This window comes from Cuculus canorus, chromosome 16 (genome assembly GCF_017976375.1).
Source record: "Cuculus canorus isolate bCucCan1 chromosome 16, bCucCan1.pri, whole genome shotgun sequence".
In the NCBI taxonomy this organism is placed as follows: domain Eukaryota; kingdom Metazoa; phylum Chordata; class Aves; order Cuculiformes; family Cuculidae; genus Cuculus; species Cuculus canorus.
In genome coordinates, this window is record NC_071416.1 from 2,298,486 (window position 1) to 2,310,950 (window position 12,465).

Below are 12,465 nucleotides of genomic sequence, written 5' to 3' on the forward strand. Positions count from 1 at the left end.
TGGAACACCTCAGCTTGGAGTCAGCTCGGCAGATCACAGGGTCGCTACTTTTCCTGATGACCAAACACTGTCCCAGTCAAGTGGCCACCACATTGTTGAAGATGTTTCCACCAAATGGCAGATACCACCTTGAACAGCCTTGAGGTTTGTTCCCTGAGGGAGAGAGACTTGGAGACTCTCTGGCTGCCAGAGCCAAGAATGTCCAGAGGAGGTCACGAGGATGGTCCGAGGCCTGGAGCACCTTCCATAAGCAGAAAGGCTGAGAGCATTGGGGTTCCTCAACGTGGAGAAGGGGATACTCCAGGGAGACCTTAGAGCAGCTTCCAGTAGGGAAAGAGGCTCCAGGAAAGCTGGGGAGGGGCTCTTGGTCAGGGAGTGCAGGAAGAGGATGAGGGAATGGTTTTGAGCTGGAAGAGAGGAGATTGAGATGAGATCTTAAGAAGAAGTGTTTTTCTGTGCAGGTGGGGAGGCCCTGGCCCAGGTAGCCCAGAGAAGTGGTGGCTGCCCCATCCCTGAAGGTGTTGCAGGCCAGACTGGATGGGGCTTGGAGCACCCTGATCCAGTGGGTGCCTGCAGGTGGATGGAAATGGATGGGCTTTAAAGTACCTTCCAGCCATCCAATAACTCTACGACCGTAAAACCTCAGGACCCCCCTGGGAAGCAGAGCCTCCTTCCCACCACGCATTCCAGCCCCACAAAAGCCCTGCAGCAGCCAAAGCTGTCCAAGCCAGCCCAGAGCTCAGGGCCACACAGTTGCTGCAGAGTTTAGAGGGGAAGCAGTAAGAGGAGTGGCTGAAGCCCCTCGGTCTGTTCAGCCTGGAGAAGAGGAGACTGAGAGGGGACCTCATCATGCTCTACAGCTTCCTCACATGGGGAGGAGGAGGAGGAGCAGACGCTGAGCTCTTCTCTCTGGATGTGAGGGCGTGGCAGGAAGAGGAATCAGCAGAGGGTTGGGCTGGACATTAGGAAAAGGCTCTTCCCCCAGAGGGCGGTGGAGCACTGGAACAGCTCCCCAGGGAAGCAGTGGCAGAGCCAAGCCTGGCAGGAGTCAGGAAGCGTTTGCCCAGCGCCCTCAGCCACATGGGGTGGATGTTTGAGGTTGTCCTGTGCAGGGCCAGGCCTTGCTCCTCTCCTCCTGCCCAGGCCAGCGGACAGCAAGGTCCACGTCCTGCAGGGCGGCCGCCAGCCGGGCTGCGATGGCCCAGGCTGCCCTGCTGACAGAGCGCTCTGCCTTGCAGCTCTGCCCTGCCTCGCTGGGACCTGATGTTCTCCATGCCCGAGATACTGGATAAGCTTTTGAAACAGCTGTCCCTGCACCTGCAGGACAAACAGGTAATCCAGAGGAACATGGAGAGTCTGGAAAAGTGGGCCCGCATGAGGTTCAACAAGGCCAAGTGTCTTGAGACAAGCTGGAGACACAAAGACAAGCACAAATCCAGTTTGGCTAGAGAATGGTTTTGGAGCATCCCTGAGGAGAAGAACTTGGGGTACTGGGGGATGAGAAGCTCCACATGAGGAGACAATGTGTGCTCGCAGCCCAGAAAGCCAAACGGTGCCCTGGGCTGCATCCAAAACTTTGAGACCAGCAGGGCCAGGGAGGGCATTCTTCCCGTCCGCTCTGCTCTGGTACTGTATTTAGAGGTATCAGTTGCAGTGCGGAAGGCCACGCCTTATACGTCGTGTATGGGTGTTCGAGCACTCTTAGTTCACATGTTGACCTGAAAAATGAGATGGTCAGTGGAAATGAAGCCAAATTCAAGCCAGGTGTAATCATGGAAATACCACTCACTTCATGCAACCTGGACAAAAGCCTGGCAGGTTCCAATGGACTTTTTGAGTTCTATTGCACGTAGGTACAGAAAATAGTTTGCTTTTCTGTTTACACAAGCAAAGCCCCCTGTCCTTCATTCAAGCAGAGCCCTGATTCTGAGTATTTGCGTGGTCTGAGAGGAAGAATGCCTGCTGCCTAGCAGTACAAAATCCCTCCTTATCTTGAAGTAGATGCTAGAATAATCATAACCTCTTCTTCCTTTTAAAATAGGTGAAATGGGGTTTCTTTTCCCCCTTTTGGCAGGGGATCATGTTTTCTTTGGTCATCCTTGTAAGGCTGAGAGCCACCTATGTCAGCATAATGGCAGTTTCATGCCACTGTAGCTGACAGCAGCATGATGTGATCATGAGAGCAGCAGGAATCTTGTAGAACGTGGGAGTTGTTCAGCTGAGCACTAAGAGCATCCTGTAGCGTGTCAGAGCTGGTTCTGGAGAGCGTCCCAGGGGTCCTGTTTCATTACAGTCAGACTATGTGTCCACAAGTTGTTTAACCTGCTCATGAGCTCCTGAAGTGCACTGAGGCGCAGTCCCACAGCACCGAGTCCTGGTACTCCATGTCATGATGGCCTTGCAGCACCCCTGTGACACCCAAAGGCTCTGATATCCAGCACGCTGACTGTGGGTTGCAGGCTGATCCCCCAGTTTGCTTTCTAAAGCAAGTGTGTTGTCGTGTCATAAGGCTTCATCTTCATCCAGTTACTTCCTGGATCGAAACATGAAGTATGTTTGATCTGGCGAATTTGTTTGCTCTAGGTTTTGAGAGGGATCCAGGTGACTTTATGCTTTCAGGCTTCTCTTTTCTTCATGTCGTGGTCATTGTTGGTGTTGGCAACGGTTTCTTCTACCTGTTCTTCCCTCTCTTCTGTCGACTCGGAGCAGACTGTGCCTTAGGGAATTATTTGCAGCTGCAGCCCAATAACACCCTGTGTCAGAGCTCGGTGGTTTCTGTGCGGATGGCCCTCTGAGCTCTCAGCGCTGAATCAATGGAGAGAGTTACAGTCACTTAATATTTATGCTGCAGGAGTGCTGGAGGCTCCCATCAGTTCAAGACTTCTGAAGAAGGCACTGAGGTTGCCCAGCAGCAAGCAGAGTCAAAGCCTCACTTGGAGGGCAGAAAAATAGGACTATTGTTTTTGTTTCCTTCTGAATTCCTCATTCCTGGTACAGGAGCATTACAGTTGCCAGAGGTGCATATATTGATGTCAACAATGCATAAAGAGACATTTGTAAGGCCAGGGCTTGAGGGGATACAAGCAGTGCCTTTATTTAAAGCGGTTGCAAGAAGTGAGTGAGAGCCTTTACAAGGCAGGGCTGTCTCTGAAACTGCGCAGCAAGGCTCTGCAGGCCTGAACACCAGTGCTGGGATGCAGTGTGGGAGAGAAGCAGAGGGAGAAGAGCTTGAGGAAGCAGAAGACAACTGCAAACAGACTGCTAGCATGGTGCAAACTTAAAACCCTGAGCAAGAGTATGTCAAGGAAGAGAGCTTTCTTGTTGAAAGAGGTGTGGAAGTGTAAGCAAACGCCATCTCTTCTTGTTTGAGCATATGTTCATGGGAACAGGAACGTGTGCGCCTTGCAGAGAGAAACAAGGTGCATGAGACACTCTACTCCTTTCTCAGGTCATCTGTCAGCTGGAAGAGCCTGTGTGCTGGCTGACTGCTCCTGGCACAGGGCAGAAGCAGCCATGGGTGGGAAGGAGCCTGTTCTCCATTGATCCGCAGCAGGAGGGCTTGTTCTGCTGGGTGCCAGTTGCTGTGGCTCACTTGGGTACATTGTGCACTTCTGTATACATGCAAGAAAAGGGTGGAAGAGGCAACACCTTTGTAACTGAGAGTGGAAAAATCCATTAGATTTGCTATTTTTTTCTGATCTGAGTCCAAGTGTTCACGTAGCCATAGTGACACAGGGATACAGCAGGAGGTTTGGAGAAGCGAGGTCCCTGGTTCTCATACCTTTTACCTCTGAAGAAATCCTGCTTGATTCATTGGAGTTTGAGTCAGTCTGGTTCCTATTCTATAGCCCAAATTTAACCAAATACCTCTACGAGGTGCTGGTACAGGTAGAGGACTTAGAAAGTTTATTTTGCAGCTGCTTCCAAGCTCTCCTATAAATTTTGTTGAAAAGTGTTGCTGGCTCCTTGCTCTGTGCTGATTCTCTGAATACAGGCTCCAGGGCTGGGACTGAAAAGAAGAAATGTAACATTTGAAGATAAATGATCTGCTGTCTGCTTCTGTTTTAGGAAGGAGATGTCTTGCCAAATTCTTCGGTTGAAATTAATGTGATCTTTAAACCCCAAGAAGCCAGAGTCTACAAACAAATGGTCTACTGTGACATCTCAGGTATGGCTCCTTGGTCTCCTCTCAGGCACAGGGAAGGCGAGGCACAAGCAGTCTTCCAGCCCACTCTGCTCACGTGTAATTGCTAGGAAGGGTCAGTGGCCAGCAGGGCCGTGCTGGCATGTGCCCACCATCCCTGCAGTTTCCAAGTAGCCCTCAGGATACCTGGAGATCCCTCAGGATACCTTGAGAACTCATCTGGAATACTGTGTCCAGTTCTGGAATCCGCAGTGTAAGAAGGATATGGAGCTGTTGGAACGGGTCCAGAGGAGGGCTACAAAGATGGTTGGAGGGCTGGAGCACCTTCCCTTTGAGGACAGGCTGAGAGAGTTGGGCTTGTTCAGCCTGGAGAAGGATCTGAGGAGATCTTATAGCAACCTTCCAGTACCTGAAGGGGCTACAGGAAAGCTGGAGAGGGGCTTCTCGTAAAGGCTTGTGGGGATAGGACCAGGGGGAGCAGGTATAAACTGGAGAGGGGCAGATTTAGACTAGACGTTAGGAAGAATTTCTTTACCATGAGAGTGGTGAGACACTGGATCAGGTTGCCAAGGGAAGTTGTGGCTGCCCCATCCCTGGAGGTGTTCAAGGCCAGGTTTGATGGGGTGTTGGGCAGCCTGATTTAGTGGGATGTCCCTGCCCATGGCAGAGGGGTTGGAACTAGATGACCTTTTAGGTCTCTTCCAACCCAAACTATTCTATGATTCTAGGATGCGTGGCTACAAGTTTGGATCGCTGATCTCAGAACAGTCAGTGCATGGGTTTGCCAACATTTGCTCTTGAGAAATACATAAGCTCAAAATGAACTTTCTTATTTATTCATGCAAATAAAGTTGTGTCTCTTGTGTGCTGGAAGGAAGCACGCGGTGCAGGGCACAGACACTTAAAATTGATTTTTGGGTTTGTCTGCACACAGAACTGTATTGAGTTACAGTTTGTGAAACCCCTTTCTAAGCCACTTTTGCAGGGAGATGCTAAATCCGGAATGATAATTTGTCCCTTACCTTGTGACAGAGTTGACCTGCATTGTGTAAAAGTGTTTGTTGGTGTGGTCAGATGAGAATCACATTCAAAGCCCGTCATTAAACACAGGGAAGGGTGTCAGAAAGCAGAAGTGAAGAAACTCAGCAACAAGGTCCTGTGCTGTTGGGCCACCTACACCCCTCTTTATTTGAAAGGAAGGCAGCAATGCCTGAGTGTGACCGCTGCAGGATGTGCCAGGGCATTATTCCTACTGAGATTTAAATTCTCGTTCTACAGTACCTGAGGGAAGAGAAGGGTCCTGCATCTTCCCCTGGAGCATCTAGAGCTGGTCCCTTCCGGCCTGGAGTTGGGGACTAGCATGGAGGCAGCTTGGAAAATCCAGGATAACAGAAGGAATTGTTGCACTGAAACAGAAGTCTCTCTCTCCCCAGGCCGTGAAACCAGGCTGCCCCTGCGCATCAAAGGGGAAGGCATAGGGCCCCAGCTCTGCTCTGACTTGGACCAGCTGGACATCGGGAAGGTCTCTGTTGAATCAGCGCAGACTTATGAGGTGAGCAGTAGGGGTTCACAGGGGCTAGGATGGATCCTGATGGCTCCCTGGCCAGCTGGGAGCCCCATGGACCTGCAGGATTTCTGGCAACTCAGGCAGTTGTAAGCAGAGAACAGTGACGTAACAGTGAAGTCTGAGAGGTTTCACAGCATATGGATGATTTTTTCTGGGTTCTGAAAGATGCGTATGTTGTTTGTGAAGCCCTGGTCCCTGCCTTTGGGCAACCTCCCTTTGAGGTCAGCTGGGAGGCTTCCTGGAAAAAAAACCTCTTTGACACACGAAAGCAACACTGGGTTAAAAAGACACTTCAGCTTTGGAACACCTCTGGCTCTAAAGAGAGCAAAGCATTTCAGGAAAGAAACTTTCTCCATATTTGCCTATTTCTCCACCCCCGCCTTGCCCTGGTGTTGAGTCTTCTGCAAAAAAATAAGATGGAGCAATGGAAAGAGGTAGAAAATGGGGCAATGCATCATGCCAGGTGCTTATAAACGCTTGACAGTGTCCGGGAAGGTGTTTTCACACATTAAGGTGTTTTCTTATCAAAATATGGTGCTCTGTGTGCATTTTTAATGCTGCTACTTTACTAATTCTCTCCATCAATTTATTCTTTTCATTACTTGAGAAAGTGTGAGTAAGTAGGTGATGCTATCAGTGCTGCACTAAGCAACGAGACCGGAGCTAAACCTCAGCTCAGCATAGGATCCCTGAGTGCAATTTGTAACTAAGGTGTAACAAATGTGAGAGGAGAGAGCAGTTCGCAATTCACTGTTTCAGAGAGGGAGTACAGGAATCTTTTCAACAGCAGCTTAAAGAAGCTTAAAGAATAAGGGACATCTCTCTACTTCTGTCTCAATTTTTCTGACAGATTTTGCAAGGACAAAAATTAGGCCACGGGAATCCAAAGCAGAGAGATCCACCAGTAGGAATGGCAGGGTTTCCCCTGCAACAACTGGTAGTGTTACAGCTCTGCTTTGGGTGGGTTTGTTGGTGCCTGGCAGCACGCAGGCAGGTGTAGGCATTTCTTGCCTGACATGAAAAGAGCTGAGTCTCAAACAACGCTGCGGGATTGTGTCACTTGTTCGAGGCAGCTGATCTCCCCAGCGTTTGACAAAACGGGCTTGGTTCTGAATTCATGGTTTATTCTCTTCATGGTAAATTCACAAGCAGTGGCTGTGAGTATTTAGGGAAAAGAAAATCTTTGGAGTAGATGGAGCAGCTCTGCACCTCCCACTCCTCCTTTCCTGATGTGTCTGTTTGAGCAAAGACTGAGAAACTGCCACACTGAAGGAAAAAGAAAAGGAACCTGATGTCCTGCAGCAGAGCCAGAGAGCGGCCCTGAGGTGTCTGCTATAGGCAGTGAACTCGTCAGCTGCAGTGGAAGCTGAATACGTTCTGCCCTTGGCAGGACCCGACTCATCTGCAGCAGAAGCTGTTGTGGATGAGTCGCTGGTGAGGTGGCAGCTGGCCTTTGGGGGCTCTTAGGGGCAGGGCTGCATCGATGAGCTAATGCTGGGCACGGCCTCTGCTCTGCAAGGCAAAGTGGACCCCTCCGTGTTAGTGCGATAAACCCAGCAGGATTCTGTTTGTGTGAAGTTATCACTGCTTTGCATGAAAACAACCCAAAGGCAAAACTTGTCCTGTTTGTATTTTCATTGGCTTCTTTCTTCTGCGGGTGTTAAGTGATTACTGAAACACAAATCGGCCTTCTGTAGAAAGGAAGATTCCTTATGTATTTCTATCTCGCTTTCTTGTTGCTGCAGATGATCCTGTTTAACAAAGGAGCCATTGATGCTTTCTTCAGCCTGGAGCCTCCAACTACAGCTCTGGGCTCCTGCTTCACCTTTCTCCCTCAGGAAGGTCTCATTTCACCAAACAGGCTCCAAATCATCAAGATCTCCTTCAGTTCCACCATCCTGGGGGAGTTCACAGAAGAATTCAGATTCAATGTAAATGGATCCCCTGAGCCTGTGACTTTGACTATCAGGTGAGGAGGGATATAGGAACTTGATGGGCACATCTGTAGCCTTCCCTGGGCAGTCGTCACCCACCAACCTCATTTTATGGTGAAGCAGTGGTAAAAAAGGTGATATCTAAGGTCTTAGTGTGGGGTGGCTGGGATCAGAGCCAAGATGCAGCAATGGTTCCCTGTGAGGGGCAGTGACCGTGTCTCTGCTGCTCTCAGTGTACACTTTAACTCTGAAAGCCGTGGGTCCCTGTGGGAGACCCAAGCTTTGCCTTCATGGTTGAGCAGGGTGGCTCTGTGACTTTCCGGGACACTGTGCGCAGAGTTTGGCAGCAGCAGGTTCCTTCTGTGACCCTTTCTACACCTGTGGGAAGACCCCAGGGCTTGAAATGACTCTGCCCATGATTGAAAAAAAGTTTATCTCCTGGAGGCCACATGGAAAACATGTGGAGTTGCCCGCTGCCCAGCCTGGGCTCCCAGGAGCTGGAGTGACTCTTTCGGGGAGCTCACTTCCCTGTGGATACTGGCAGACAGGGTGATGGTATCAGCTCTGGGCAGTGATGGTCGGAGATGTCCCACCTGAACACGCAGCAAGGCCAGCAGGGCCTGGGAGACGGCTGAGGGCTGGGCCAGCCTGGGACGTTTCTGCAGCCAGAAGCAGTGTTTTCAAAATCCTCTGTTAATAATCCGTACAAAATGAGCAGCAGCAGCCTCAGCTTCATCTCTCATGCTAATGTGTTGGGACAAGCTGTCCTCCCAGCACTGGTGCAGAAAGGGCTCCTTTTTGCCTCCTTTCTGCAGCTGCAAAAGTGTTGATGAGGGGCTTTGGGGGCTCTGCAGCAAACGCTGTCACAAGGACTTGAGCATCACCCCCTGGGCTGGTGCCATTGCAAAAGATAACCCTCACCAAGTGAGGGGCAGAAGGGGGAAAAAGCCCTGAGGACAGGAGAGGCAAAGCTCCCTTCTCAGGACCCCAACAGCGTGTGAGCGTGTCTCAGCCAGTATAACCATGGGCTGGAGGATAACGTATCAGCAAGAAAGCTGATGCTGACTGCTCTGGGGCTGCCTGTGTCTGCTCAGCAGCCGGGTTCTTGGGCTGCGGCTGGTGGGAGGCACTAGATCAAAGCAGAAAAGAAATGAAGAGAGTCTGTGGTTAATTTTGCCAACTGGTAGGGGATATCAATAAAAAAAGAACGACAAGACTAATACTTTGCAAGGGGGGGAGGGGGTGTCTGTTGACAGACAATTGCATGGCCCAAGATCATCTGAGGAGGTATTCGTGAACTCCATGGAAACACCAGTTCCAGCTAAGAAATAGCAAAGCATGGACCCAGCAGCTGGGAAGGCTGATTGCAGCGAGTGCACTTCTCTGTGGCACCTCTGTGTCCATCACTTTACAGATGGGGAAAATGAGGCACGGAGCCATCATTTGTTCAGGGTCTTTTGTGGGGCCAGCAGCAAGCGGGGAGTGGGCCCTGCCTGACACGATGCCCTCAGCTGCATCAGCAGCTCTCAGTTGCACACGGCTTTGCCTGGACTGCCTCCTGTCCACACAGATGCTGTGCTGAGCACAAGGTTGATGGGCTGGTTTGAAACCCACTGCCGTTCTGAGACCAGCTGTTACTGATCTGAGTTGTAATGCAAACTGAAAGCTTTGCACATCTCCAGTGCCTGTCTTTGTCCTCACAGGGGCTGTGTTACCGGACCACTTGTTCATTTTGATGTGCCTTCTCTCTCCTTTGGTGATGTCTCCTTTGGTGAGTCTGCCCCGCACTTGAACTTTGAATCAAGATGTCTGTTCATGGTCAACATTGAGCACTGTGGCATGAGAGCGTCCCTCACTTGTGTTCCTCTGCAGCAGCCTTTGGTGTGTAAAACCAGGGCTGCTGGTTGTTTAGGTGGTATTTGACCACCATGAGATCAAATGAGACCAAAGGAATAGGAAGTCAGCGTGTCCTGGTGTCCCTCATAGTCAGTCCAGTCCTAACCTCCCAGTCCTTGCAGAAGAATGTCTGTGAAAGTCTGTGCCCTAGGAAGGCCCAGGGGATGGGACACTTCCCACCTGACCTTTAGTGTCAGATGTTAATTAGTGCTGTGAGGGCACCTCGTTATCACCTTACCAGCGAATGTGCCCAAAGGATAGCTCTGCATCAGGCACTGATGTCCTTGGAGAGGTGGGCTCCTTTCCTGCTGAAAGGCCAACTCTGCTGACACACCTGGTGACTGAGCTTCCAGAGCACCTACACTGAAATGCAGATTCTGGTTCTGCATCTCAGTCTCACAAAAGGCTCATTTTTAGTGAGATGATCTCCAGTTTAAGTGTGAAATCCGTTGTGGACTGGTTGAAGGGCTATTATCGTTCTGCATTCAGGGTGCCTCTGTGTTTTCATTTTATTCATGGACCCTTTCACAGAACTCTGCTTTCCTGAGCTGCTTTCTCCCTTCCCTACATCCTTGCTCTGCCACTTTTTTGTTTCATTTCAAACAAATAAAAGAAGAAACGCACCAGGCAGAAATATGGTTGTGTAGTAGGAGATTAGTGCTACTTAGTGTGATCTCATTAACTTGGCCTTTTCAGCTGAAGGCAGCCGTCAGCTCTGCTGAAAACTGCTGTGTTGTGTGCAAAGACTTTGGTCCTATTTGGGGCTTCGAGGTCTGCGTTTGTCCTTTTTGTGCCTACCGCCTCCCTGCTGGAGTTACTGCTGGAGTCACGGCTGGAGGCAGGCAGTGGTCACTGTCGATGGAATGGATGAGCTACCTGCAGTGTCTGCAGCTGCTTTCCCTCCCCACCTGCGTTACAGCAGCGTTCAGTAAGCAGCCGTGGGAGATGTCTCCTTCTCACAGGGATGCCAGCCAGGCTGTGGGCTGGTGTCCTGTCTCTGCAGAGCATCCCCACCTGGTGTGGCTGTGTCTCTGGTGCCTTATGGAAACCTGGTATCAAAGGTCAAGTGATGCAAACCTTTGTGGGCAGTAACCAAAGCCAGCGCGCAGCATGGATGCAATGTCTCCATTTGCTAGCTCAGGAGAGAGATAACATTTGTTAGCTGACAGTTCCTGCTAATTCCAAAGGCAGCACCAACCTTGCCTCCTGTGGAGTGGGCTGCAAGTTGTCTCGTGCTCAGCCTGGTTGACCACAAACCAGAAGACCCCTTAAGGATCCTGCCTAGAGAAAGTGCGTTGGAGTGCTTTGCATCATGCTGTAGCTCCCAATTTCATCCATCCTTTATCTTCCTGTAGCTTCTCCTCGGTGCCAATACTCTACTTGCTCTTGGAGTTAACAGGGAATTTTATGAATTGAATGTTCAGAATAAGTGGTCTGTCTGGATGCATGCTTATAAGTGAAAATCAATTGGTGCTCTTTTGGGGACATGTGAGAGAGCTCCTCAGTTAGAGAGAAAAACTCCTTGTGTTCCACATTGCTAAGAGTGGGCATTGCCAAAGAAGCAATTTCTGATCAGCAGAAAAGGGAAGGATTAATTCCTTGTTCAGCTTCTCAAGTTAGCTGTAATTGGGATTGAAAAGAGCTGAAGTCCAAGCACAGTCTTATCATAACAGAGTATTCACACCGTGGGTTGATTGGTGCATAAATTCTTACATGGGTTGTTTTCCTAGGCTTTCCTCGCACATTGTCCTGCCGCCTCATTAACACCTCCTCGGTGCTCAGGACCTTCAACCTTTACATTCCTGAGGATGGCTCAGGAGAGCCCAGTGTCACCATTTCTCATCTGATGTTGGACAACACCCTCCCATCCCGAAGAAGGAGAAGTCGAAGACACGTCAGGCCGACTGAATTTACCATCACTCCTTGCAGAGGGATCATCCAGCCCCAGGGATTCCAGGATATCCAGGTATGGGAACAGTCTGGCCTTCAGCAGGTGGAGCTGAAACTTTGCTCATGTACAAGAGGGTTTTAGTGCTGCTAGCATACACAAGTAAGATATACGCACTATTGTGAGGCATTTCTTGGCTGGGTTACTCCGGGGAATTTCTGAAGGAGCACTTTTTTGCTCACACGTGCCCTGATAACTGCATGGCATAGTCAACAAAGCAGATATAGTCACAAGACTTTCATTACTCCCAGAGACTGTCCTCTACATGTGGGCCAGCCAGATAGGGTAAAACCTTCCCTTTCCTTACTGTGGGAGGAGAACCAGAGGACACCATGCATGACCAATGGCTTTTGGGAGCGATGAAGTATTTCATGATCTTCTTTTCCACCAGATCACCCTGTGTTCCAACACTGTGAAGAAATACCATCTGGCACTGGTGGTGGACGTGGAGGGTGTTGGCAAGGTGTCTTCATTGCTCCTCAGAGCCAGGTATCAGCACTGTCCCTGCAGTTCATTTTCTCTCCTCATGCATCCACCACCAGCACACTGCCTTGCTCACGGTTTGCTAGCCCCATCTCCAAAGAAGAAGTGCTGCCAAACGAGCCAGCTCTGCCCAGCCAGATAGGAGAACAGCAGCGCTTTGAAAGCGGCCCACGTTGCAAAGCACCTGGGCTCAGTAGCCAGGCTTGGCCTCGAGCCTTTCTCTAAAGGGAACAGCACTTATGTTCATTATTGGCCTGGTTTTCGATGCTTGAGGTATAACAAGTTTCCAAAGGGCTACCTCTCCTCCTTCCTGCAAGTGCTGCACTTGGGCTGGGTTGCAACCAAAATGCAAAACTTGTTTGGTATGCAGGGAGCCTGCTGAAAGCTGGTGTCTGGTTCAGTCAACAAAGGTGTGTGCAAGCGGGGAAGGGGCTTGTGGCTGGTCTGGTGGGGGAAAAAAATAAAGGTAACATTTCACAAAGGGCAGAACAGT

At 50.2% G+C, this 12,465-nt stretch overlaps 1 protein-coding gene across 1 annotated transcript in view; it reads left to right on the plus strand.

Annotated features, from left to right (window-relative positions):
* Nucleotides 1-12,465, plus strand: part of LOC128853848 (hydrocephalus-inducing protein homolog) — a 67,624-nt gene that overhangs the window by 396 nt on the left and 54,763 nt on the right. Inside the window, exons 2-5 of the mRNA XM_054081839.1 lie at nucleotides 1,239-1,332; nucleotides 4,069-4,168; nucleotides 5,578-5,696; nucleotides 7,457-7,680. Of these exons, the coding sequence (XP_053937814.1) occupies nucleotides 1,239-1,332; nucleotides 4,069-4,168; nucleotides 5,578-5,696; nucleotides 7,457-7,680 (537 nt within the window). The remainder of the gene's footprint in view (nucleotides 1-1,238; nucleotides 1,333-4,068; nucleotides 4,169-5,577; nucleotides 5,697-7,456; nucleotides 7,681-12,465) is intronic.